This window comes from Conger conger, chromosome 7 (genome assembly GCF_963514075.1).
Source record: "Conger conger chromosome 7, fConCon1.1, whole genome shotgun sequence".
NCBI classification, from domain to species: Eukaryota; Metazoa; Chordata; class Actinopteri; order Anguilliformes; family Congridae; genus Conger; species Conger conger.
The window spans coordinates 50,969,471-50,995,173 of NC_083766.1; the positions used below are offsets into that span (position 1 = coordinate 50,969,471).

The following is a 25,703-nucleotide window of genomic DNA, read 5'->3' on the forward strand; positions in this document are numbered from 1 at the left end:
ATTAATTAATTAACAAGATAATTTTAAGTTTATCAAATTAACAAGCCAAAAGCAGCGAAATGTGGCAAGTAACTATGTGCTGATCCTTATCCCCTGTGTTGCCAGACATTACCGATCTCATTAGACAAATTCAAATTCAATTTTTTTAATTATAATAAATCTTGAGTATGACAGTACACAGTAAAATATTCAGTCTCCAGATTGGACTCATACTGTATGCAAGTTGAATTAATACTGGACTGTATACCGTGTAATGTATATGAATGGCTCATTTTACAAAGGTCAAATTTAAACTGCAGGCAACCATAGAATTCCAATATATCAGGAGAAATGGATCCAGAGGAATACTGTGTATATGTGGCAGAGTGTGAAATGTTTGAGTTGAACCCTTCAGTGAGGTATAGTCAGTCTGAACCAGCAGCTAAATAACAAAACCAGTTTTGACCAGAAACAGTTGTGTCCAGCTGCTAAACTCGCATCAATGTTCGCTTCTGTGTGTGTGGCTTTCATTACTCAGGGCATAGCGGCATGTGACTACATCAGCCAATTGATTTATAGGATTTTGAGACGCTATAAGACTCAGGAAGAGCCAGTGGCATTCGAGGTCACCGTGTCATTATTATAATTTATTCATTTAGAGGATGTTTGTATCTAGGGGGGGCTATGCAGCAGGGCCATCAAGGCTTGAGGAGTACCATAAAAGTCAATATTATAAGAGCAGTGATAGCAGGGGCACGTGTGTATAGATTAGGAGGTGCAGCAGTAGGATGATGGGATACAGATATACACAAGAGACGCACTGCAAACAGGTGTACATTCACATCATGCTATGGACAATCACTTCCTGGTATTTGCAGATAAGAGCATGAGATGGTGTTCAGAAGATGACTGGACACAAAACAGAAGCTGAGGCAGAACACCTGGCCCCTCAGCCATAATACCTTGCCCTGAGAAACCTTTCGAAACAGAGTCTGCCCAACCCTGTTCCTGGAGATCTACCGACCTGTAGGTTTTCATTTTAACCACATTTGTGCTTTGTTGGGGTTGGAGTGAAAACCTAGAGGACAGTAGATCTCCAGGAACGGGGTTGGGCAGCCCTGGCCCACACAAAGGCCACATCCTCATGTACGAGCAGAGGCGTGTTCCCCAGTACGTTTTTATTTTAGACATTTTCCCAGCTGAAGGGAACGTAAACAGGGCCCGTGTCTCACAGTGCCGGCGTCCTCAGGGGAAGGACACATCCTCTCGGTGATGGAGACACGATGCGACAGGGCCCTTCCAAAGGGAGCGCGGACCTGTCACGAGAGAACGAGGTTTTGGGGAGGGGGAGGAGGGCTACACGATTTCTGGTCTGCTTCCAAGGGAGCCTTCTGGCCAGCTGGCTGTTCCCATAACAACAGCGACTGCAGCGGAGGATAATTTTGAGGTGAGGAGGGAGGGAGGGAGCGGGCTCCTCAGAGAGAGGGTGTCGTCCTCCTGCTTGCAGGGGGCTACGTATGGGTGATTTGACGGCCGACCGTCAATCCCTCTGCCGAGCTTAGCTTAGCGTGGAACTGTGGGAAACTGTGGGTAAGCTCTAGCTGCAGCATTGCTGAGGTGGCAGAAGGATCCGGAAGGAACCTTGATGTACAGCTACTCCCCAAAGCTGACAGCAGCACAGCTTACAGGCCCGTAAATCTGCCTCACTGTCAATACGAGTGCATTGTGGGGCCTGGCTTTGAAAACCTGTCTATGTTTGAAGGATGCACATTTCCTGCACAGCTAACATTGATATTGGCTGAAGACTAAATGTACTTTAGAGGAAAGGGGACTTGGTTGAGGATCAATACATCAATCTATCCATCTTGTCCCTGGCGCCTTGACGATTAGGCCTAGGGGCTGCCTGACGTTCCTCACCGTAAGGCCTGCTGAGATGCTGACAGAGTGATGAGAGAAAGAATCCCCAGTTCATCCACTTACCTCAGGCCCCTTTCCCAAAACCATAAACAAGCACTGCAGCCAATGAAACAGCAGCCAACACTGGCTGGATATCTTATTCAGAATTAGGCTGTTGGGTCATCAGGGCAACTATGACTTGACATGTCCAAGAACATTAAACCAGGCTTTCTCGTATATCAATAAATGCTAACTCCAGAGTGGCTGGGCTATCACACACATTCACACTTCAAAGTACTGTGCTTTTAGTAGGGAGGGAGGAGAAAACACAAAAACAATACAAAAGCTTGCTTGGGGTGACAAGTGTCATCAGAACTCAATGTGCTATATTTCCCGTGTGATGAGCAGCAGAAGATCACGGATTCTCCTGGTGTGATGGGTACCAGAGAATGACAAAAAGCACCAACAGCATCTTGTTGCACTTGGCTTCTCACAGACCCATGGCATTTCTCATTCTAGAGCATCCATCCATCCATCCATTATCTTAACCCACTTATCCTGAACAGGCTGGAGCCTATCCCAGCATACATTGGGCGAAAGGTAGGAATACACCCTGGACAGGTCACCAGTCCATCACAGGGCACACACACCATTCACTCACACACTTATACCCACGGGTAATTTAGACTCTCCAATCAGCAAAACCTGCATGTCTTTGGACTGTGGGAGGAAAACAGAGTACCCGGAGGAAACCCACGCAGACACGGGGAGAACATGCAAACACCACACAGAGAGGCCCTGGCCGACCGAGATTCAAAACCAAAGCCTCCTTGCTGTGAGGCGGCAGTGCTACCCACTGCACCATCCGTGCCGCCCCACTCTAGAGTAGTGATCTCAAACTGAAATCACGGAGACTCACTGTGTCTGTCGGGTTTTGATGTATTCATGCACTTAAGTGCCTAATTTAAGTCATTGATTTGCTAAAGTGGTTAAAGAGTCTGCCTAGATTGGCTGCTGAATAAAAGGAAACAACAAAAAACCAGGACTGGAGTTTGAGACCTCGAGAGTAGGGAGACCTCAAGGCCAGGAGGACTGCTGGTTTTCAGTCTTCCCCTCTATCAGATAGAACTATCAGGTAGAAAAGAAAACCAGCAGTTGGCCTCGAGGGTCAGATTTAACCATCCCAGCTCAAGAGCTTCCTCTCCTTCCCCCAGCAGTGATGTATGATGGACGGACAGCAGCATGATGGGAGATGTAGTTTTTGTGAAGTGTCAGTGCAGGGCCTTTTGAGCAGCTCCAGGCTGATACAGCGAGCTGCAGCTGAGGGCCCCTGATGAAGGCTCATCCAGGTGGGGCAGCAGTAAGGGGCTGACTGGTGAAGGCATCTGGGTTCTGGAGCCCTCTGCTGGAGCCAGCCGGAATCACACCATGCCAGCAACACACCGAATGGCAATTAAAGGGGAACTAACTGGAAAACCTGGGTGGGCCCCATGGATAAGTCAAAGGGGCCCACAGGAGCTTGAGTTAAGAGCCAGTTTAATTATTGTAGATAATTACATTTAGATTACTCATACCCCAGGTATGAGTTTAGAAAGGCCTGCAAAGTACAAAGAGGGGAATGCAAGGGAATAACTCTTAATGGAGCATACAAGGTTATTAGGATATTGCTTAACCCTTTGAATAGTTTTTTCTGGAATGTTTTTGTTATAATAATAATAATAATAATAATAATAATAATAAGTCAGTGTTCTAGAACACCATTGCTTTCAATCACCAGTAGTGATCATTTCGTCTGCATTGGAATGTTCAGTTAAGAACATTCTCATCACATATTTGTTGCCACACATCTTTAAGCACAGGTGTCAAACTCCAGTCCCGGAGGCTTGGCACACGTGGTTCATCGAAGTTATTGATTGGTCAAAGAATCAGCATACCTTGTTCTCAAGGCCTGAATTGATAGCTGATTGAAAGAAAGGCACAAAAACCTGGCAGACACTGCGGCCCCCTCAGAATTCAGTTTGCCTTAAAGAATGAAAGAATCTGTCCACCTAACAAGGGTTTATTGCAGACAGCACTAGCCCTGAGCTATATAAATGCCCACACAGTTCTCTAACCTTACCTGGTCTCTTGGGTCTAAGCTGCTGTGAATACAAAGACCGCCAGTCTCTGTGGCTCTGTGGGACAAGGGAACAGGCTCCAGCATACATCAATCGACCCCAAAAGTTCAGCAGAAACACGTCAGAAGGTGACGTCATTGCATGAGATGGTATCAATTCACCATAAATGATAATGAGGCAAAATAAACAGCTTAATAGCTGAACCCACAACATTTAAATTGTTCCTTGTTATGCTGTGTTATCTGGTGTCATACACTACATGTAATTACAACAGGCTGTTAGTTCAAAGGGAAAATTCCAGAAAATACCACAGATATTTCTGCCTGGTTTCCTCTATTGCCTTCCAGGATAAGTATCTGCAGTTTAACTGAATTACAACAATGATTTTAATTGGCAATTGCCCGTTATTAGCACACAGTCCTGTCTGAGTCCCACAGCAGATGCAGGGCTGGTTCTTTTCTCCTCACACTGAGTGTGTGCAAAGCAGAATCAGCGCCCTTGCCTACAGCTGAGTGTGTAAGTTGAATTGAGTGTATAAGTTGAACACAACTTCTGCACACCTTGTACACTGAATAGTAGGCAAGTGTGCAGATTTGGACACTTCCTGAAACTCCAATATATCTCCCTGAGGGTGTGTCCCTGCTGCCCAAAGGTGCATGTGATCTGCAACCTTTGACCTCTCACTTCTGCAATCAGGCTGCTGGGTAAAATACTTCATATGGAATATTTTACACCACTAAAATATTCCAGGAGATTAGTGACAGTTTGAAAATAAATATCTATTTTAATCAAGATTCAGAACAGAAGTTATTGACCGAGTGCTGGTGCATCATCTAGAACAGAAGTACAGAAAGGTGCTGTGGCCAGGTCAGGGAAATGATCAAAAAGAAGATATCAGAACTCCCAAAAAATGGAACTGCACATGATTTTCTGCTCTGATAGATCCCATATTACATTTTTAGATGCTTACTTCCATTCTACCTCCACTTTACACCAGGCCAGTGGATGGGCTCCCCCTCTATAGCCAGGTTCCTCTGGAGATTTCCCATTGGGGAGTTTCTTCCCACCGGGGAGTTTATTTGCATTTTTTTGTTTATTTGTAAATCACTTGATTTTTGGCAGTTCAGACCTGGATTTTGCCTTGGTTACATCCACAACAATTCCCTTTAAGAAAATGGCACACGAATGAAATTGGAAAAGGAGATATCAGAACTCCAGGCAGGCAGAAAAAGACTCTACAAAATGGAGGTGGTGGGAATTTTAAAGGCTGTACGGAGAAGCTCAGTAACTGAAACCTCACGCATCACAGCACCACCTCTGCAGCTCTGCACGTTAGAGTGTAAGAACAGCGCTCGCCACAGAGAGACCCAGCAGAACAGGTGTTGGGGGTGGGGTAGAGGAGGGGGATCAGAGGGATTTTGGCAGAGTGCGATTGGTCTAACTGTATCACGTGACTTAGGAACCAGCAAGCAGCACAGGGAATCACTGCAAGGAATTTTCGGCAAGGCTTCCAAATAACAAGGCTGTTTCCATGGAGACAGCTTAGGGACAGGCAAGAAAAACAAACAAAAAAAACAGACATGAGAGTGCAGGCTGACTTATGTAGAAAAAAATATGAAAACAAATGCATTCTAATCAAAGATTCTACCAATAGTGTTTGCAGATGCGTCCTTAATCTGCAAACATCATCAGCAATCATCAACACACGGTCCTCTGGTGCTGAGAACTGCTGGTTTTCCTTTACCTAGAGTCAGGTGTGAAGACAGTCTGGCCAATCGGTAGCACGATGTGTGCAGTTAATTACCTGGGAGGAAAGAAAACCAGGGCTGGATTTGGATTGGAGAGCCAGATTTGATGATCCCTGTCTTGGGGTGTTATGTGTAAAAAAATCATCATTGATTTTTAAGGCTTTCCCCAATGAGTAGAGTGCTAGGCATATTTGTTAGTAATGCACATTTATCACTTTTGTAGGATAAGAAAAATATATATACTTTTTTTGTTCTTCCCAAATTTGTATATTTGTATTTGTATACACATTACCTACTTAACAGGGAAATATAGAAGGCTGCGTGGGTTTTATATATGATATAATTAAACAAGCTTCCCAAACTGCAAGAACCGTTTTTATTTGAAAATAGCAATCAGATTGAATTACAAATTACATATGCCAGCTTTTAAAATTAATTTAATGAGAAAAATGCTATTTTATTCTGACAAATTATTTTGTGTCACAGAGTTGCAGAATATCTCTGGCACCCTCTCCTGGCCGTAGTTTGGAAGCTTTGTGTCCTATATTATTACATATAATTTAGGGAAGGGAAAGGGAGTGCGATTACACTGTATATAATCATGGCTGTGATTCGGTTGTAGGCACGAGGCCGCAGACTCAATTTCCACAATTCCCGGGAGGAAATTCCAGCTACAAGCCGAAGATGGAATCTACCTGGAACCAGCTTCTGGAATTTGGTGACAGAATGTTTTCTTTACCAAGCTGGCCCACCTGCTGAACAGTCTTGCCATCGTAAGCAGTCATGACCGAATCACAGCCGTGGAGATATACAGTATAACAACACTCCCTCTTGTGAGACATTGCTTAAAGGAAAACACCAACATTTTGGGAAGTATACCTTTATTCCGACTTACCCAGATTTGATGAAATGTTTTGTGCATTCACTGGCTTGGTTTCCAGGTTAGCATAACATGTTAGCTTAGCATAAAGACTTGAAGCCTATCGGAGCCAGTAGCCTACCTCCTTCAAAGTGAAGAAATACACCTGACAGCGACTCCAAATCTGTCTTATATCATAGTTCCAGAATATGGAGCTCTGGCGCCCTCTGCTGGCTGTATCGTGAAAGCTCAGCCCTTGTTTCCATGGTTCAGCTGGTCAGGTCCAATGTCAGCAAAGTTTATGGCCGAGGAGGAGATATGAAACATGTATTTTTTCTTGAGTAGTCAAGTTTTGATCACATTTGATTACATTTATTAGCATGGTTTAAAAAAAGCTGCTCTCAAAATGAAACGTGCAATCTTTTTATGGCATAAAGATAATAAAGATAGGTTGAAGTACAGTACAGTTATTAAAAAACAGGCCTTTATTTTAATAACTGAAGTACTTATTAAGTACAGTCCTATAGGAGTCCTCAGGAGTGATGACTGCTGCACTAATGTCTGACTGCAATATTTCATGAAGACGTTTTTGGCAGACAGCCTTTGCCCCAGGGGGAGACCGTTAATTAAACATGGACAGATAATGTATGTCTTTCAAAAACGATAAGGAGGGTAGAAGAGAGCTGTAGAACTACGGCTGGTTTCCTTACTCACTCTAATGGATGAATAAAAGCTCTTTAATCTGGGCCGTTAAAAGAGAGATCATGAATAATATGACAGCTTTCTGAAAGCTGTCTGAGAGGGTCTCACACTGGTGGTTTATATGCAGAAGAGTTGCTTCAAACTCACTTTTTGATTGTGCATTGAGGATGTAAATCTATGCAAGATCCACTGGGCCACTTTTGAGGCAGGATTATATTTTTATTTTTTTATTTTTTTAGAGACAGCAATCGAATATTACAGCACACACAGCTTTAAGTTCTGCCTGTGACTTATTGAGGATAATGGGGATGAATATGTATGTAGGTGAGCGTGTGTATGTGTGTGAGTGTTATCCACCACCTGGCTAAGATGGCAGACGCATTTTGATTGATCACCTGAAGCAAACTCAATGTCCTACTTTGCCAGCTCCAGAGCTCTGGTTTGAGCTGAGAATAGCTTCTTTTTTGCCCCTTTTTATATAAATATCCGTGTGACTTTGTGCCGTTACATCGCGCTTTCATTTTTCATTCGGGTTTTTCTGCAGCGCTGGACGCGTTTTTACACGGACGCGGCGCGAGGTTGACGTGACTCCGAACACCTCCCGTCCGCGCCGCGCGTAGCCTGAAGCGGGAGAATGATGAGCGAGAGGAATTAATACGGCACTTCCACCTGGAGTCAGTGCACTCGTGTCACATAGCATTAAGCAGTGTAACACACTTTATGTGCATTCCAGCGTCTACACAAATGCGAGGTCTCCGGTTGAAATCCGGGACGGGCCCCCAAAGGCTACACGCTACCACGTGCCTGGTAAAGCTTTGAAAACTAGTCAAGGATTTAGTTTTGGTTTGGCTGTAGTTTTAGTTCCCACTCCCTATTCCACACTCCATTTCCCTGTCTTTTACCCAGTTATGGTCCCCATACCACAGGGGTGTCAAACTGAATCCCCAGGGGGCCGCAGTGTCTGCGGGTTTTTGTGGTTTCCTTTCAATCAGCTGCCAATTAAGGCCAATTAAGGCCTTGCGAACAAGGCGTGAGGATACTTTAACCAATCAATGACTTGAATGAACCCAGAACACCCCAAAAACCAGCAGACACTATGGCCCTCCAGGACTGGAGTTTGACACCTGTGCCATACCAGGTCATACCATAATCATGCAGGCCTAAGACTGCATGAGGTGTAAAAATCCAGGTTCAGAAAGTGAAAAGTCCTCCCCAGCATTTTGTTCCAATCACCTACATTTGCTAATTAGCACAATTCTTCAGACGAGAGGTAGAACCAATTAGTGAAATCAGCTGTCTGAGTTAATGTGCTGAAGAAACACACGGCACATGAAAGCATTGGCATTTCAGAAATTTGTGCCGAGGAGTAAGGAGCAAATCAGACATGGCAGGCTTTGTAATCGACTTGAAGGCAAAAGTGAATGTAGACTTGTTTTCCCATGCAAGAGTTCAGCCGTTCACTTATATTTTCACCTGTAATGCATGCCAATTGCTTATTTTTGTTTTTTTCCTTGCTCATTCTTCAACTCCACGCTTCACCTAGAAGCTAGGAAAAGAAGCGAAGCCGGAAATGGAGAAAACATGAATTAGGAAAATGGACCATCCTTGCTCCTTCAAATGTCATTTTCGACAGATGCGTGCGTTTCCTTACTCAAAGGCAAGACTGGAATTTTCTAAAGTGTAGCTCCAAGAAGGAACCTTGATCGATTTCCGGGTCAGGAGCAAGGAAAAGAAGAGGAGGAAAAATAAGCCAGTGGAATGAGCCCATGGTTTATTATCCATAGATGACAGACTGGGTAAGAGGACTCATATGACCGCGTCACTTGTTAATCTCCCGCGTTAGCAGTAATATTTAACTGAGGATGGCCACACACAGGCAGCTAGCACATACTGTGAGAACCAGGGGTGGACGTTCAGAAAGTAAAAGTCCTCCGAAGTATTTTGTTCCAATCACCTGGATTTGCTAATCAGCACAATTCCCAAGTCAGAAGCATGGCTGAGTTCATGGGTGGAAGAAACAAATGGCAGGACTTTTACTTTCTGACCCTAGGACCTTCCACCTCTGGCAAGAACCGTTTTCACATTTGTCGAGGGAGGCACTGCATTGGGAGAGAGGTCAGACTGGTCTGTGTACTCCACACATAAGCAGACACTCTGCAGGGTAGCGGGGTTAAACAGGGTAGCATGCTAGTTAAATATCACAGCCATTCGGAGTGAAGTATTAACAGACTGCTGATGTACAGAGGTGTCCAGTTCCAACCTGACGGGCAGTAATGAGGTCACCTCCAGCACGATACACTTCAAACTGGCCCGAGGCAGAGGGACAGGCCACACCATCTCTGAGGGCTCCTTCCAATCGCTCGTGTTTTACCTCCATGCATCCTTTCCTCACTCCCAGCTCCAAGCATGGGAGGACACAAGGGAAGGAAGAGAGGAAAGGATGTGATGGCAGGTATGGAGAAAACGTCCTGGCCCTTTCATACGTCTAAAACCCACATCAATTACAGATGTGGCAGATGGGGAGAGGTGGATCTGCAGATCGATCGTTCATATGCCACATATTCCGAAAAAATACTTCCGATAAGCTCAATAATTCTTCTAAAGCCTCCTAGCTTCGGCTTCTGGCTCCTTCCAGGAGCATTTGCCAGGGTTGGGGTGTCCTGAAAGAGAGTGGGCCTCAGTCGATTTTGAAAGGGAAGGATAAAATAAGCGATTGGAATGAGCCCTGAGACACGGATCAATAGAGGCCGGGCCTCTTGCGCTGACTCCGGGGTTTACGGAAGTGTGATACGGATCATTCCTGTGCCTCTGCTTGCATGATGTCGCCCCCTACGTGAGAGGTATTGCATTGAAACACCAGCTCAGTGTAGTCGTCATTCTTAAAATTCATGGCCTCAGATTTTCGGTCCGGCCTATGGACCAGGTTTGTACTGTAATGGTGGAAGGGTGATGTTGAACACATACTCAGAGACAATAAGAAATAAACAAACCACACACGCCAAATTTGTGTTTGTATAAAAGATATTTACTTCAATTATCACACCTAGGGTGCTAGTGAATAATAATAATAATAATAATAATAATAATAATAATAATAATAATACAATGTGAGTTTCATACAGTGATATTGCTTCTCCATATTGAATAGGGACTGTTTTACAGTGCTGAGAACAGACTACACGATTTTAATGTTGGAAAAAACAAAAAAACAAAACAAAAAACAAACAAAATAAAATAAAGGGGAGGGGAAAAAGACAACAATCATGCAGCCTCTTACCATGTTGTACAAAAATAGAGTGGCTAACCGGGACCAGGCATAGTGACGGTGTGTTTCTGGGTTAATGGGTGATATCTCTCTATAATCGGTGGCAAGAGAGCAGGAGCGTGATGTCACGGAGCTTGAAGTCACCGGGTGTGATGTCACCAAGCGTGATGTCACCGAGTGTGGGACAGACAGAGCTTCTGCTATGGAGTCATTTCCACCTGAGCTTAAGAAACAAACGACTGCATCAGTTGGTGACGGTGGGAGTGAGTTTTACACACATGAAGCTGCAATGTGAAACAAAATACCAAAAATAACAAATAAAAATAATAATGATGAAAACAATTAAAAAAACAATGCAGCCCCAACAAGACAGGAGATGTCCAAGGCTCCACACACAGACACACCGAGAGACACACACACACGCACACACACACAAATTCAAATGACGTGGGATGGGCCCCGTTTTGGGGCCCCCACACAAATACACAACTATTCGAGAATGGAGTGACTGAGGGAAAAAGAGAACTGCGATATATAACGGCTGCTTTCGCTGAGAAAGACACTTTTTGGTTGACTGGATTTTTTTTTCTTCTTTTTTTTTCTGTAACATCAGGGTAACAAAACTTCAATGTGAAGTCTGGGAAAAGTATCACAATACCTTCACACACATACACACACGAAAAAAAAAACACAAACAAATAAAATAAAATAAAAATCCTATAGAAGCCACATCTGTACAACTGAGGTCTCCAGCCATACTCAGCTCAGACTGAACAATGGCAGCTCATCGAGTTATTAGGAAACAATGAAATATAGTTCAAAGCTCTTTAACAGAGGAAAAAAGAAATATCATTATTATTTGGTATAAAATCGCGTTCCACCCCCTTCCGTTAAAAACAAAACTCAAATTTACAAACGGGAAATAAAGGTTTTTGGTTGGGGAGGGTCCGATTGAATTATAGGAGCCAACAAAACTTCGGTATCTCTCAGTAACGAACCATACAAAATGGCGGCCAGTCTTTGACTGAGATTTTGCGTGGCCCCCCCTGTTCATGATCAGTAACTTTTTGGATATCATGCACAATATTGTGACCGTCAGAAAGCCTGCCTGTTCCAACACTGGATGGTTGGAGACCTCCGGCACTTAAAAAGTTGCGAGTGAGCGTGGCCAAGTACCCCACCCGACCCCACCCACAAACCTTCACCATAGATTTCCCCCACTGTTGATAAAAGTAGTGTCCCTGTTTCCAAGACATCAGCAGAAAAATATTCTGGTAGAAAAAAGACGGCTTATAAATCTGGTAAAGTAGTAAAGTGATAAACTGTATAGGGCCACAAAACTGGCAGCGAGTAAAGCTAGCTCTCTTTTTTTTTATACAATTTGTCAATGCAAATCTCTATACAACAGCCTCTTACAAAGGTCTAAGACTCTGTAGCAGGATATGGCCAAAAAAATACAAATAAATCAGATAAGACGGCGAAGATGAGGTTTAAAAAAAAAAAAAAAAGAAAAAAAAAAAAAAAAAAAGGTAATCGCTGATAAACTGAGACTTGCAGGGGTAAGATGTACAGTAAATTCCCCAGCCTGGTGCAGCCTAGCCCAGGTCTCTGATAACAGCCTGAACAAGCAGCAAGATTTCAAAGATAGGATCTTGTGTGAACCGTTTTCTTTTTTTTTTTTTTTTTTAAAGGGCCACTGCGGAACCTTAGGCGTTTGGAGGGAAATCTCCCATTGCTACACTTGGAGAGGTGAAACGTATGCATATTATCTCACGTCATCAAGAGGGCTCCCCGTGGACTACAAAACAGCACCTCAGGTGGTACTAGGTTAAAGCAGTAGCAAGGCACTGTGGGAAATGTAGTTTTATTAAGCATCAACCCGACTCATCCCCAAAGGGCAAAGCTCAAAATATACTGCACTTCCTGGTCGGTCCCCCAACCGCACAGCCCAAGGCCCCAAAATGGGGTCCAGAAGAATGTTTTGTGCATATTGTCCCCCATTTTCCGAAGGTTGGTACAGAATGCTAATGCTACTACAGGGATAGGAAAGCAAATTTTAAACCCTCTTGCTGATGCTCAATTTCCCACAGAAGCTGGACAGACCTGTGCCCACGGACTCCCACAGTACGGACTACACTGCCACAGAAACAAACACAGGACCATGACAAAGTCAACGGCTTTCTTCACGCTACCAGCCGGCTTGCCTCGAAACGCTCCGCGAGGGAGCTAACGGGATAAACACGGAATGCTACGTTTTATTCCCCGACCTTCATCTCTCAATTCCGGTAGTTCACCACGCAATTATCAAAAAATCTCTGAGGGAACAGGTCTGGCTTAATTATTATTATTTTTTAGCCCCTTGAAAACAATAAAAAGAATAAATATGGAGTTTAAAACAAACCGAGAAAACGGCTAGCTTACAGCGCTACTCTGGCTCTCATTCCAACGCAGCTAAACTACAGCAGCAGTTGCTCACCTACCTGCCTCGCTAACAAGCAGATCCCAACACATCCAACACCAGAGTGCACAGACCAGATCAAGCTCAATGAATATGAAGAGGTAAAAAAAACAAAAAATAATGAATACATTAGCATAAAAAACATACAACATACAAATGGGAAGGGGCTTTGTATGATATAAGACCACTCTGCTGCTTGAGAATTTCGGAACACCCCCACAAAGGGGTCTGGTTATTGCCAAAGGAGTCCAGGGGCCAGTAGTGGGTGGGGAAACCCCCTTTTGGAGTGTGAAACAGTGGGTGTAAATTCTGACTGAAGACGGCCTTCCGTAACGGTGAGACTGCGACAGTCTTTATTGCAATAAAGCCATTTTCCTTCTGTATGACATTTCTCAATTTAATCAAGAAAATTAATTCAGATGCACTGTATTTGCATACAAATTGGGGGTGGTCCATTCATACGATTACTTACTCTGTGTGGAGAAACTTAATTGGAGAACTTTACTGGAAATGAATAGGGGTCAAGAAATGGCTGTCTCAAACTAGCGTCAGTCTCCTGTTACACGTCTTCTCTATTTAAAATTCAGTTTAAGATTTCACCAAAACAAATGAACAAAGACATAAAAGATTTTTTTTTAAGTCTGATGTTTCTTTGTCCTGCTTTGGAGACCGGAGTGGACATGGCAATTCTGCATCCGCCACTCGCAAAACTAGTAATACTTCAACAACAAAAACCAGCTACAGAAATGTGATACAGCTCGAGGAAAAAACACTCTAAGGATATATATTCATTTATATGTACAATGTTATATGACAGTGTATAGAATATCTCTAACAATCTCAATTAAGTTGTATAGAAAAATATTTCCAAATGGCAAAATCCTGAATTTTGTCCAAAAGAATCGCACGGATTCCATAGTAACTGGTACAAAGAGACCGTAAGAGAGAGGTTGGTACTGAGAACTCGTCACGTCAAACGACGACTTGCAGAGAATACTGTGACAAAATGTAAAATGCCCTTTGTATAAACCAGTGTTGCTTTGGGTCTGTGCTCCTGAATTCTAACAGCCACTTCACCCGCTATTCTTCATAAGATAAAAACTCTTGACCCGTTCGTTTCAGGAAACCGTGACGCTAGCCGAGCGGACGATGAGCGGCACGAGGACGCCTTCCCTGTCGTTGGCGGAAATATACAAACCGAGACACAAACACGAGAGGCTTCACCTCCGGAACAGCATTACTTTAGACTCGCGCTCGACACATACGGGCACAGCAACCGCGCCTCACGGTGAGGCTTTATATAGCAATACCCTCTGCTTGCTCCTGTGAAATACTGGCACCAATTCAAAAACCGTGTGAACGGGGAGGGATAAAACCGCTGTGCCCGAGACTCGACTCTGGACCGAGTCACGGGCAATTCATTATATTGCTTATGTGTGATATGACCAACTACGGTTTTTCTGTCAATCTCTATCTTCTCCTGCCTTGTTGAGGGCTCTTGGCGTGAACTGAGTGACACTGTTCTGTGATTGGCTGGAGGTCGTTTGCCTGCGGTTTAACTGTAGCCAAGCTTTATGCTCAATTTTACCAGGTCTTTACAAACTCTGGGGCATGTGCCTCACAAATAAACCAATGGTCAATTACGTATTTTGACCAACCGTGACCTTTTACAAGTGGGGCTCAAATTAATGGCGGCAACTCAAGCAACCACTTCTGACCCGTGACCTACTACAGAACAGCAGGTAACATTGGAGGAAGCAAAACTCGCAAACTTTCTACAGTACATCCTGTAAGCAGAGAGAGACTGTTTGGGGTCAAACCCGGAGCCAATAAAGGGCAGAGAGTCGGTGAGAACTGGGCCACTTCTTCAGCCGCTACATAAACCCGTACACACCTCTCCTTCATCATGTTTGTTACCAGAAACTAACGAGGGAGACGCAACAAAACAGGGATTTATAAGCAAGGTGAAACAGACTCGCCAAATATTGACACATGAAACCGACGCAATGCTGCCTTGTTCTGCTGGAAGTGAAGGAGCTGAGGTCAGCCATCTTGAGGGGTACACCAGCCCAGCTGACCATGGGAGGAGAGGGGGACCCCAGCATACATCTCAAAAACAGAAAATAAAATCAAAAAATAAAATCAACAACTTACTGACCTTCAGAGACGTTTAAAAAAAAATGCCAAGACACAAAAAAAACCCGTTTAACCACCATTATTTGGTTTCCACTAGATCATGTGAGGAGTTTCTTTCGTTGTTGCGCAGAGAGCGCACAGAAACGATAAAACATCAACTGAAAACTGCTAATTCCCCATGACAGATTAAAATAAGACAAAGATGAAATGACATTTGAATAAAACTGTTTGGATAAACCAATATAACACGCTAATCAACGTGCACTGCCTAGCAGAGATCTTTACCTCCTATAAAACCAGCCTATTTTCACACATCAAATGAAAACGGCAGTTTCCAGTGGGTTAAGGATGACAATAGATCCACTTTTAAAATGAGCAATGGGGCGAACTGTTCTCTCTTGGGGAAAACATTACTCCCTGCAGAAGGTTCTATCTACTAAAATAAAAAGGACAATAGGGAAGGGTGGGGGGTGGGTTTGCGTTATTCAAAATTATGAATTCACAATGACAGCGTTCAAAACCATAAAAGAGAAGAGTCCTTATGCGGTTAAATAAAAAATGACAGTCAAAGCTTTTGTGAATCTCAGTAACGATACTCAGTCTGCGGAGGTATTTCATCATTAGACCGGGACACCTTCTCTCCTGAGGTGAGGCCTTGCTAGGCCCCATCCATAAACGCTGACAGTTTAACCGCCCTGAACCCAACGGCCATAGTGATGAACAACATGGACAGAGGCGACAGTATGGGTGCGGTGCCAACCCCCCAACTTTACAGAAATGTAAAAATTCAATGTGTAAAAAAAAAAAAAGAAGAAAGAAATAAAAAAAACTACATTTCCCATATGCAACCTGTAGTCCAACCCAGGCCCTGCTTCATGGCCGTGCTGTTGTAGATGACACTGCTGTTATACCACCCCAATGCTGCTGCAGCTCTGCTGCTCCAACTGACCCTCAGTCCTGCTAGGGCTTCACAATACGCTCCTGAAGGCTTCAGGTTCACCCACCACAGCAGTACAGAAACTGGAAGACAAGTAACAGATTTGGCCTCTGTCCGGTGTCAGGCCTGGTTCCCACTGACCCCCTGCTGTATTTAACCAGACGAAATGGTGACGAGTGCTTCAGTTCGTGGAAAATCCACCACCTCATGTCCCTGGTACACATAGGTCCAGCCTATAATTACGCTATCCCGAAAATAAACCAGCTACACTGCCAGTGAAATGTGCGGGTGCTTATGATGACATCATAAAGTCTGTGCTTTCGTTATTTCAGGTAAAAACCGATTCAGAGGGATGCACTGCAATGCACTGGAATACATATAAAGCGAAGCGAGATGGCAACTGACAGGTGCCAAAACAGAAACACAATGGCGATATAAACAATGTCTAAGCTCGTTTTTTTTAACAACCCTGGTGAAAATACTGATGGCACGTTCAGAAGACCATACTCCCAAACAAGGACTAAGTATTCAAAAACACTGGTTTAAGCAGTAGTTCAGCTTGTGAAGACAGAAACAGGACTAACGGTGGAGGTCAGTGGAAACCAGGGCACATCGCTAACGTGGAAAAAGCAGTCACAATGTACAAGGGCAGTGAAGTGGACTCCAGTTTTACCTTTGAGTGGCAGCTGCACAAGGCTTTAGACAGAGTGAGAATCTAAGTGTCACTACACAGGGTCCCGGTATAACCCTTCAGAGCGCTACAGACCACGCTAAGCCCGAGCCCTCTTTACTGCATTAAAGAGCAATCCGTTAAATGCTAACACTGCGCTGTTCCTGGATCGCTGTCAAGGCACTCCGATGACATCACACTGGGTCGAATGCTTAGCAACAGTGTTCCTCAGTGCGCTTAAGAAGCCAAGGCTAGACTCGGAAGTTTAGGCATTAAAAATAACCCTAGAGCATCAGATATAACCGTGATGATCCTAACCCTGAAATTTATTGTGCTTTTAAAGAGAAGCCTTTGAAGAACTCAACGGGCGGAAATTCAAATGGTGTCATAAAAAGCAGAGGGTGCAACCGTACATCAATCTATTCTCTCTGCCAAGTCGCCGAAAGGGCGCGGAATATGTATGCCGTAAATGGCCGTGGCGTCTCCAAGGGAACGCAGCATTGGCAGAGCCTGCAGCCCAGCCTTCAGCAGGACTTGGTTTGAAACCGAGGGAAAGGCGATGACTACAAATCGAGGGAAGTGCTTCGTTTTGAAAGGTAATTGCATTACTCCTTTACTTTGTAGTTGGAGGTAAATCGAAATACCTGGGGGGCTTTGGGAAGGGACCGGGCATTTATAACCACAAAGGGTTAAAGGCAGGAGCTGTTCATGTAGGCTGGGCTGCAACTGCTCTCAATGTGTACCAAGCATACTACATTTCCCAGCATCCTTTGTGCGGGGTCCAACTATTGGAGTGCTTAGGTTGAAAAAACTACCTGGTTACAGAACTCCTGGAGTCTGGTTGAGACAATGCTTGGAAGTTCTGCTGTGCTGCTATGGTAAGATATACATGCATACAAAAGGGTTGCTCTACAACAGATAAAAAACCCAGGGAAAGAGATTGGTTGGACACAAAAACAGCTTATAGCCACGGCTGGTAAAGACAGTTTACTTGGTCTGTGTTTGTTATGTCTACCAAAACTCTTTCATATTTTCAAAAAACAAACTTCTTTCACAAGAAAACATGACATTTCAACACCAGATATGACATTTAAAAAATATGGAAAACTAGTGATACAGAGAGCAACCCTAGATGCCCTATAATGTTGCCCTGCCAAAGCAAAGACATAAAAATTATTTACAATTAGCTACTGTAAAAATGTGAAAGGTACAATTATACTTCAGATGAAACAATTTTGAATTTGAACTTTTGAAAAGTTAATTATGAGCTTAAAACATTTAGACACTTTAGAAACACATTAAAATTTTAAATGCATTTAAACTCTTTTTTAAGAGTGTCCTAGTGACCAGTGCTTGTGCTTTATACACCATAAGCTGCAAGTGTTAAGGCTAACGTATTGTAATTTTGTAATTTTTCCATGTCGATTTTCATTCAGATAATACAAAGACAAAATTCACAACATTAAGTACATAAAAATAAACTAGAATAGTATATTACAAAGACTATCCCAATATGTGCTGTATTAGGAGCACATATTATTATTTTTTTAGTGACTAATATAATTTAAGTGCACTAATCATATGTCACTAATATACTGCATTTAAAATGGCAGTATGTTTATTAATAAAACTGCCACTGCATTAAGTATTTACTCTACAAGTGTATTTAGGCACACTCAACAGATTCATACTTGAAAATACCAAACCAAAGGTTCCAGTATACTGTATGTCAACGTAGAGTCAGAACTCATCCCGATTAATTTGATTACTTAATCAATCACGTAAGTGCTTTACAGTATCGTACAAGTGCCTGTGTGTCCGCAACTCTGAGGAAAAAGCCTTGTGCAGTGCCACGTGTGTTAACCGACCCAGAGACATAAGCCCAATACACCCCTTACAGCCATACCAGTGCACAACCAGGAGGAGCTCAAAGCCACTCCCAACACCATTCAAGTTCTGTCACCTTACAGGTCCACACTGATGCCTTCACCCTCATAGGATGTTTTTCTCATACTTTGACGGAACAGCACAACACCACTGAAGCAAATGTAATTATTTGACACTGAACAGAAGGTGGTGAACAACCTGAAGCCCCAAGCCCACAGACAATGTTCCCTATATCTCTGAAGCCCACAGACAATGTTCTCTATAGCTCTGAAGCCCATAGACACTGTCTTACATGACTCTGAAGCCCACAGACAATGTTCTCTATAGTTCTGAAGCCCAGAGACACCATTCTATATGGCTCTGAAGCCTATAGACAATGTTCCCTATGGCTCTGAAGCCCATAGACACCGTGGCCTGAAGCACAGAGATCCTGCTCTAAAGCCTTTTCGCTCTCCACGGCTTTGAAGCCACTCGGTGTGGTTCATCGCGTCCTAGAAGTCTAGAAGTTCCTCCACTTTGAAACCCTCATTGCTGCCCTCCCTCAGCCCGTACGCCCCTCGGTACTGCTCAAGATTGACCGAAAGATGATTAAGAACACACATAAATACACAAAAATCAACAGGTTAACGCGATTTCATTCAAGTGCGCCGAGGTGTTCTGTACTCTTACTTATGCCCTCTTGAAGTATCACTTAAATGAATCATGAAAATAAAATGCACAAAGAGGTGTAACATTAAATCATGAACTCATGTGAAATGCACCATACAATGCAATCACCGTAATCATAATTATTGGTTGCTTACTTATTTCTTTTAAAACAATATAAATGTCACTCAAAATAATCTTCAGTTCATTAATATACATGTATGACAACTACATCTTGTAAGTATTACCCAATACTGCCGGCAGTCTATCAGTCTAAAAAAAATGTAACGTGCCCCCTTATATTCCCTTCGATAAAATACAAAACAATTCCATAAACTAACAAAAAAATCGAATCAAATAAGACATCAAAATGAAAAATACAGCACCTATAAATAAGCAGAACCAAGAAACCAAAAAAAAACAAAAAACAAAACTTCTATATTGAAGTAATCTACTGTAAGTCTAAGATATGGCAATAAGTGGAACCTAAACATGAGCTACATCATAAGTAATATAACTGATAAAACAGCTTATAGGAAAAGCAGGGGTGGCAGTTGTGCACGCTACGTGTGTGCAGGTATGTACAAATAAAACACACAATTATAAAACACACTGGAGTGACGCACACACGGGCGCACATACACAAGTGCGTACACACACACACACACACACACAAGGGAGGGACATGGTAGAACAGCTGAGGCCCAGCCATACCCCAACCTTTACACACACACACACACACACATATACACACACACACACACACACACACACACGAGGGGGAGGCAGTGGACTGGCAGGCACTGGGAGCTTGTGGCCTGGGAGAGGGGAGGGGGGGAGAGGGGGGGAGGGGTAGAGGACGAGCTGAAACCGGATCTTCTGGACGTCGTGTGGGGGTAAGCAAGGTGCTCCTTCCCCCAGCACTGTTTCAGTAACCGAAACCTGCTGATGCGGCTGAATATATTCACAAAGGGCAGCCAAAGTTTGCTGAGGCGCTATTATCAATTTGACGAGTGAGAATTAGAAACGTGGAGTTTGTACAGCTGTATAGCTGTCGAGACACCTCAAAATGAAAGGGTACGTTTCCGTCACCTGGGGACGGCATTATAAAGGACATTCTAGAAAGTACGTTTGGGGGGCTAAACTCTGATTGGCTAATCTGTCATAACTTGCATGTCTGTATGGGAAGGCCAGGGAGAGGAGGGGGGGGGGGGTGTTTGGCAGTGAGAGTCTAGCGAATCCTCTTTTGAGAACTCGGTTGGAGCATGAACCTGCACCTCTTCAATTGGTCAGCTGCTTTGGTATCAAAGAAAACGCTCCTTCTGTGCTCGGAATAACCTCATGGGATGGAAACGTCAACTGTTCTAGAGGCGGCCTTCCCAACATCGACTCTTTCAATTTTCAGCTCGACATGACACAATTATTATTATTATGTTAGCTCCCCAAAAGGGGAGTCAAAACACCACCCTTTGTAAATATACATCAGAGGGAGAAAACGTTAGACTGAACTCGTCGAAGGGGTCAGTTGTGCCGGCAGCAGGTTATTCGTCCGAGTGCATAACGCGAGGCGGGTCTCTCCGCCCCCCTCCCGTAGACGCTGTGCGCGCGGAGTGTGAGGACGACACGTGAGAGGGAGTTTACACACGACACACACATGCACACAGACGGTGAGTTTAGGAGGGGGCCGCCGCCGCGCCCTCCGGACGACCTCCGGCAGGGCACGGTAAAGTGAGCCGTGCAACCTCCTCGCGTCCGCCGGACGGAGAAGAAGAAACGCGATCGATCTTCGTTCTCGCGTCTCGCCGGCGATCGTTCCGCGGACAAGCCCCGTTTAGTGCTGCAGCCCCCAGGGTCCAACTGCCTGCCCTGGCATGAGGTCTCAAGAGTGTGGTTTTGTGGTTATAGGTTTTTAAAAAGCAGGTTATTTTTTTTTTTCGTCTTAAAAATATCTAGACTTGAAATATTTCTCCATGTGTACATATGTATTTTTTTTTTTCTCTATTTAAGCTTTCCTGATTTTTTTTTTGGCCTAAAACGGAGCGTATTAAACAGACGCTCCCCCGCGGCCCGTGTAGAGATCCAGACGTCAGTTAAAGCTATGAAATAAATGTGCACTACTTATCGAAGAGCTCTAGATCACGAGAAATAACACTAAAGTCAGCTACCACAACATTTTTTCAGATTTTTTCTGGTTTTTCCTGACATGACCTTTGTTTAAGTTAAAAAATATGTGAATTAAAGTGATTCGTTCGTTATTCCTTTTCAAAGTTTTTAAAACAGCAAGTGTTCATTATTATTATTATTTTTTTGTCCTTTCTTTTTTTTTTTTTCGTTTCGCCTCCCATAATGTCTAGGAATCCAGACTAGGATCGTTTAGAGTCGGCAGACTGTGCAATCTCTTAGTGGCAACCAAATTGCTATATAAAAATGTGTTTTTTTTTTTTCTTTCTTCCTCCAAGGGGAAAAAGAATTTGAAAAAATGCTGATTTCTCCTTAAAAGGAGTCCCTAGTGTATTGGAGGTCCATGGCCATCACATGGCAGCTTTGTGGAAAGTAGAGACGGGGTGAAGGATGGACTTTGTCCTTCTCCCGTATCAGTAAGTGCTTGGCTTTTTGTTCGTGATTTTTCTTCGTTTTACTCTTCTTGATGTGTAGCCAAACAAACGCGACTGGAGAAAAGAAAGGAAAAAAACCTAAACAAAACAAAAGAACAGAACCTCTAAGGAAACAGCCAGACAAAGGGAAAAAAGGCAAGCGCTGTAACAGTTATTGAGCTCGACAGTGCGAAAAAATATCGCTGAGAAGATGCCTTTCCCAAACACTTTGAGGTGGTGAATGAACCCTCTCCGAGGAAAACAAAAACAAACAAATAAATTGCTTTTTTTCTCTGACAGTTTTCATCTCTGAAACTGCAAAAAAAAACAAAATAAAAATAAAAATATGGGAATTAATGCTCCTTGACCGTAGTTCAGACTCTGGTATCCTTTTTCTTCGCACCGTTGGCCGATGGTGTTTGAACCCTGTGGCCTGCAGGGCTTTTAAGTGCTCTTTTTATTTATTTAATAAGAAAAGCAGACAGCGGCTTTTCATCCTCCCTTCTCCTCCTCTTCAGACGTGGGCGTGACGGGGGCCCGGTGCGGGGCCCCTGAGGCCGCGAGGCCGCGCTCTTCGCCCCGGCGCGTCAGAACTCCCACTCGGACGGCTCCTCGCGGCTGGCGGCCTTCTCCAGCCGGTGGATGATGTTGTTGAGGTTGGCGGCTTTCTTCTTGCGCAGGCTGCTGTCCCTGGGGTTCCTGGCGGCGGCGGGGGCCGTCTCGGGGAAGCTGAACAGGCCGCCCGTGGCGCCGCCCTGGTGGCCGCTAGTGCCCGGCGCGCTGGAGCCTGAGTCGGGCCGGGCCGGGGAGCGGGCCCCCGGCGTCCCCGACCCCCCCTCCTCCTTGGGGTCGGCCGGCCCTTCGGTCTCGGAGGCGCCCCCGTACTCCTCGGGCCCCGGGGCCCCGCCGGACCGGCCCTCCACCGTGCCGTCGGACTCGGTCCCGTCGCAGCTGTCGCCCTCGCCGGCTTTGGCCAGCCGAGCGGAGGGGGAGCCCCCTTCCCCCGCGGCCGCCTGGATCTCCTCTATGAAGAGCTCGCGGCGGATTCGTGACCTGCGGCGGAAACAAACACAGACAGACGTCACATCCACTGCCATTAGCGTTAACCCCTTTAAGGTGTAAGATCACAAACATGCGAATAGAATGTTCTCAACTGAACATTCTAATCACAAGTATGCGATTAGAATGTTCTTCAGCTGATGTAACAATCAATGCAGATAATTGATAGCAACAGTCTTCTAGAACACGGCCTTAATTCTGAAATAAACATTTAAGAAAGCTTACTCTTCAAAGGGTTAATGTGATTACAGAAAATCAGCATAGATTTAGGCTACAAAAACCTCAAAGCAGAAGGACTGATTTAGCAAACCACAACAGAACTGCTCACAGACAGAATGGGGACAGAAAATCTGTTGAGGAAGAAAGAAAAGAAGAAAAAAGAGAAAGAAAAACAGACATAAAAATAGCCCAATCACCTGTAATTGTGGAACCAGTTGATGACGGTGCTGGTCTTGAGGTTGAGCTGGCTGGCCAGCTCCTCGATGGTTTTGGGGGAGGGGTAGGGCTTCTGCTGGTAGGCGCGCTTGAGCGCCTCCTTCTCCTCCGGGGCCAGCACCACACGGGGCTTCTTCAGGTGGTGCTGGTGGTGGTGCTGGGGGCTGCTGCCCTGGCTGAAGTCCGACCCGGTCAGACCGCTCTCCACCGGCTGGCTGTCACTCACCGAGCTGTGGCGCCGCTTCATGTAGGCTGGGGAGATACGCGCACGGGAGGGTCACGTACAAGCATACCCAAAATACATGCGTACACACACTGCATACACGCGCACGGGAGGGTCACGTACAAACTTACCCAAAATACAAACATAGACACACACGCTGCATACACGCGCACGGGAGGGTCACGTACGAACATACCCAAAATACACACACACACACACACACACACACACACACACACACACACACACACACACACACACATATACACACACTGCATACACACTGCATACACGCGCACGGGAGGGACACGTACGAACATACCAAAAATTACACACACACACGGGAGGGTCACGTACGAACATACCCAAAATACACACGCACGGGAGGGTCACGTATGAACATACCGAAAATGACACACACACAGGACGGTCATGTACGAACTTAGCCAAAATACACGCACAGGTCACGTACGAACTTACTCACACACGGGTGGGTCATGAATGAACTTACCCAAAATGCATACGCACACACGGCATACACAACGCATGGGACCGCCGCGTACAAACATACCCAAAATACATACACACGGGAGTGAAATGTATAAATGATGCACCATAAAACTAAATTTTTTTACCCAAAAAATATTGAACATATGTTCTGGTACACCATTTTACCAGATTTTGCCTTCTAGCTAGACACCTCTCCATTAATATAGAAGACAGCCTCTTAATGCATTTCCAATTACAAAACCACAAAATACTGTTTTACTGCGACATAAAACATCTCAGAACCTCCAAAGATGACATCAGGTAAAATGACTTCTGACTGAAAATTTATATAACAGCTTTTTATTAGCCAGCTATCGGTCTCGATTAGAACTCACTTGAAAATACACCGTTACTGACAATGCCACCTGGATGTGGCAATTCAAATATTCAAACATTTTATCTAACCAAGAGTAAAGCACAAGACTAATAATGAAGCCAATGCTGTTCTAACGAAAGAAAAACCCCTGTAAACGCTCAAAGTGACGTTTAGAAATCCTCACAGAAACTGTAAACCAGTACTATAAGGAGAGAGCACAAGACAGTGCCATGCTTGCTCCAAGCTCAAATGAAAATGGATCGTAGGCAGGAGGACTTGGTTTTCCATTTTAAATGCATTCTAATGAAAGTGACAGTCACTGCTGCTCAGTTCAGGCCAACGTGCAGGACCAGGCACGGACACCAGGGGGCAGCATCATCCCGCACATAACTTACACATGTGCCAGTTCGGCATTCATTATTAGCATTCAATACGTGATGTAACCCATGAACCTAAATATGCCCATTTTAGCCCATCATGGCATTCAATTTGATGCATATTCGAGTCCTGCAAGGGGTGTGTGTGTGTGTGTGTGTGTGTGTGTGTGTGTGCGTGTACGCACATACCCATACATATGAGTAAATTAGACTTCATGCCTTTCACTTTAATATTTAGTCAGGAACATACTAATAACTCAGGTTTTTCACAGAAGGTGAAAAGCAATGCAAATTTAATTGTGAGATTCTTTGTAAGTTAGGAATTTTGGAACAAAAAAGAAACAAGCTAATGCAGAAAAGGTAATGAGTAAGTAAGTAAAGTGATTAAGTAGGTTGAATTAAATTACTTGCGGATTTTAGTGCACAGAGAACAAAGATCACATGTTGAGGCGTGCAGTAATCTAAAGGGTGCATCTGCATTATTTGAAGATGAAAGACCTGGGTGGCCGACCACAAGAAGATAACATTTGGTGTTTATGTTTCATATTTAAGAGACATTTTTCCTTGTAGTAACATGAAAGGGGTGTGCTACAATGGGTTTAATTTCACATGGAATGACTGTCTTTCCATGGGAACAACACTGTCTGGAAATGTATGCATTATATTCTTTTGGAGCTCGTCTGTGTCTCACCAGCTAATTGTTGCATTTTTATTACATTTCAGGGGCTTGGAAATTCCAGGAGGAAATTCCTGTGCACTTACCAAATGGGGGAAAAAGCGATTTAAAATTTCGCTTCTTATTGTGACAGTATAGTAAGTTATTCTGATAAAATCCGTGTAGGTTTTACATA

At 44.2% G+C, this 25,703-nt stretch overlaps 1 protein-coding gene across 1 annotated transcript in view; it reads right to left on the reverse strand.

Moving 5' to 3' along the window:
• Nucleotides 1–22,480: 22,480 nt before the first annotated feature.
• cux1a (cut-like homeobox 1a) overlaps nucleotides 22,481–25,703 on the reverse strand; it is a 176,941-nt gene continuing 173,718 nt past the window's right edge. Inside the window, exons 24-25 of the mRNA XM_061247663.1 lie at nucleotides 23,369–23,639; nucleotides 22,481–22,946 (exon numbers count right to left, since the gene is read on the reverse strand). Of these exons, the coding sequence (XP_061103647.1) occupies nucleotides 22,481–22,946; nucleotides 23,369–23,639 (737 nt within the window). The remainder of the gene's footprint in view (nucleotides 22,947–23,368; nucleotides 23,640–25,703) is intronic.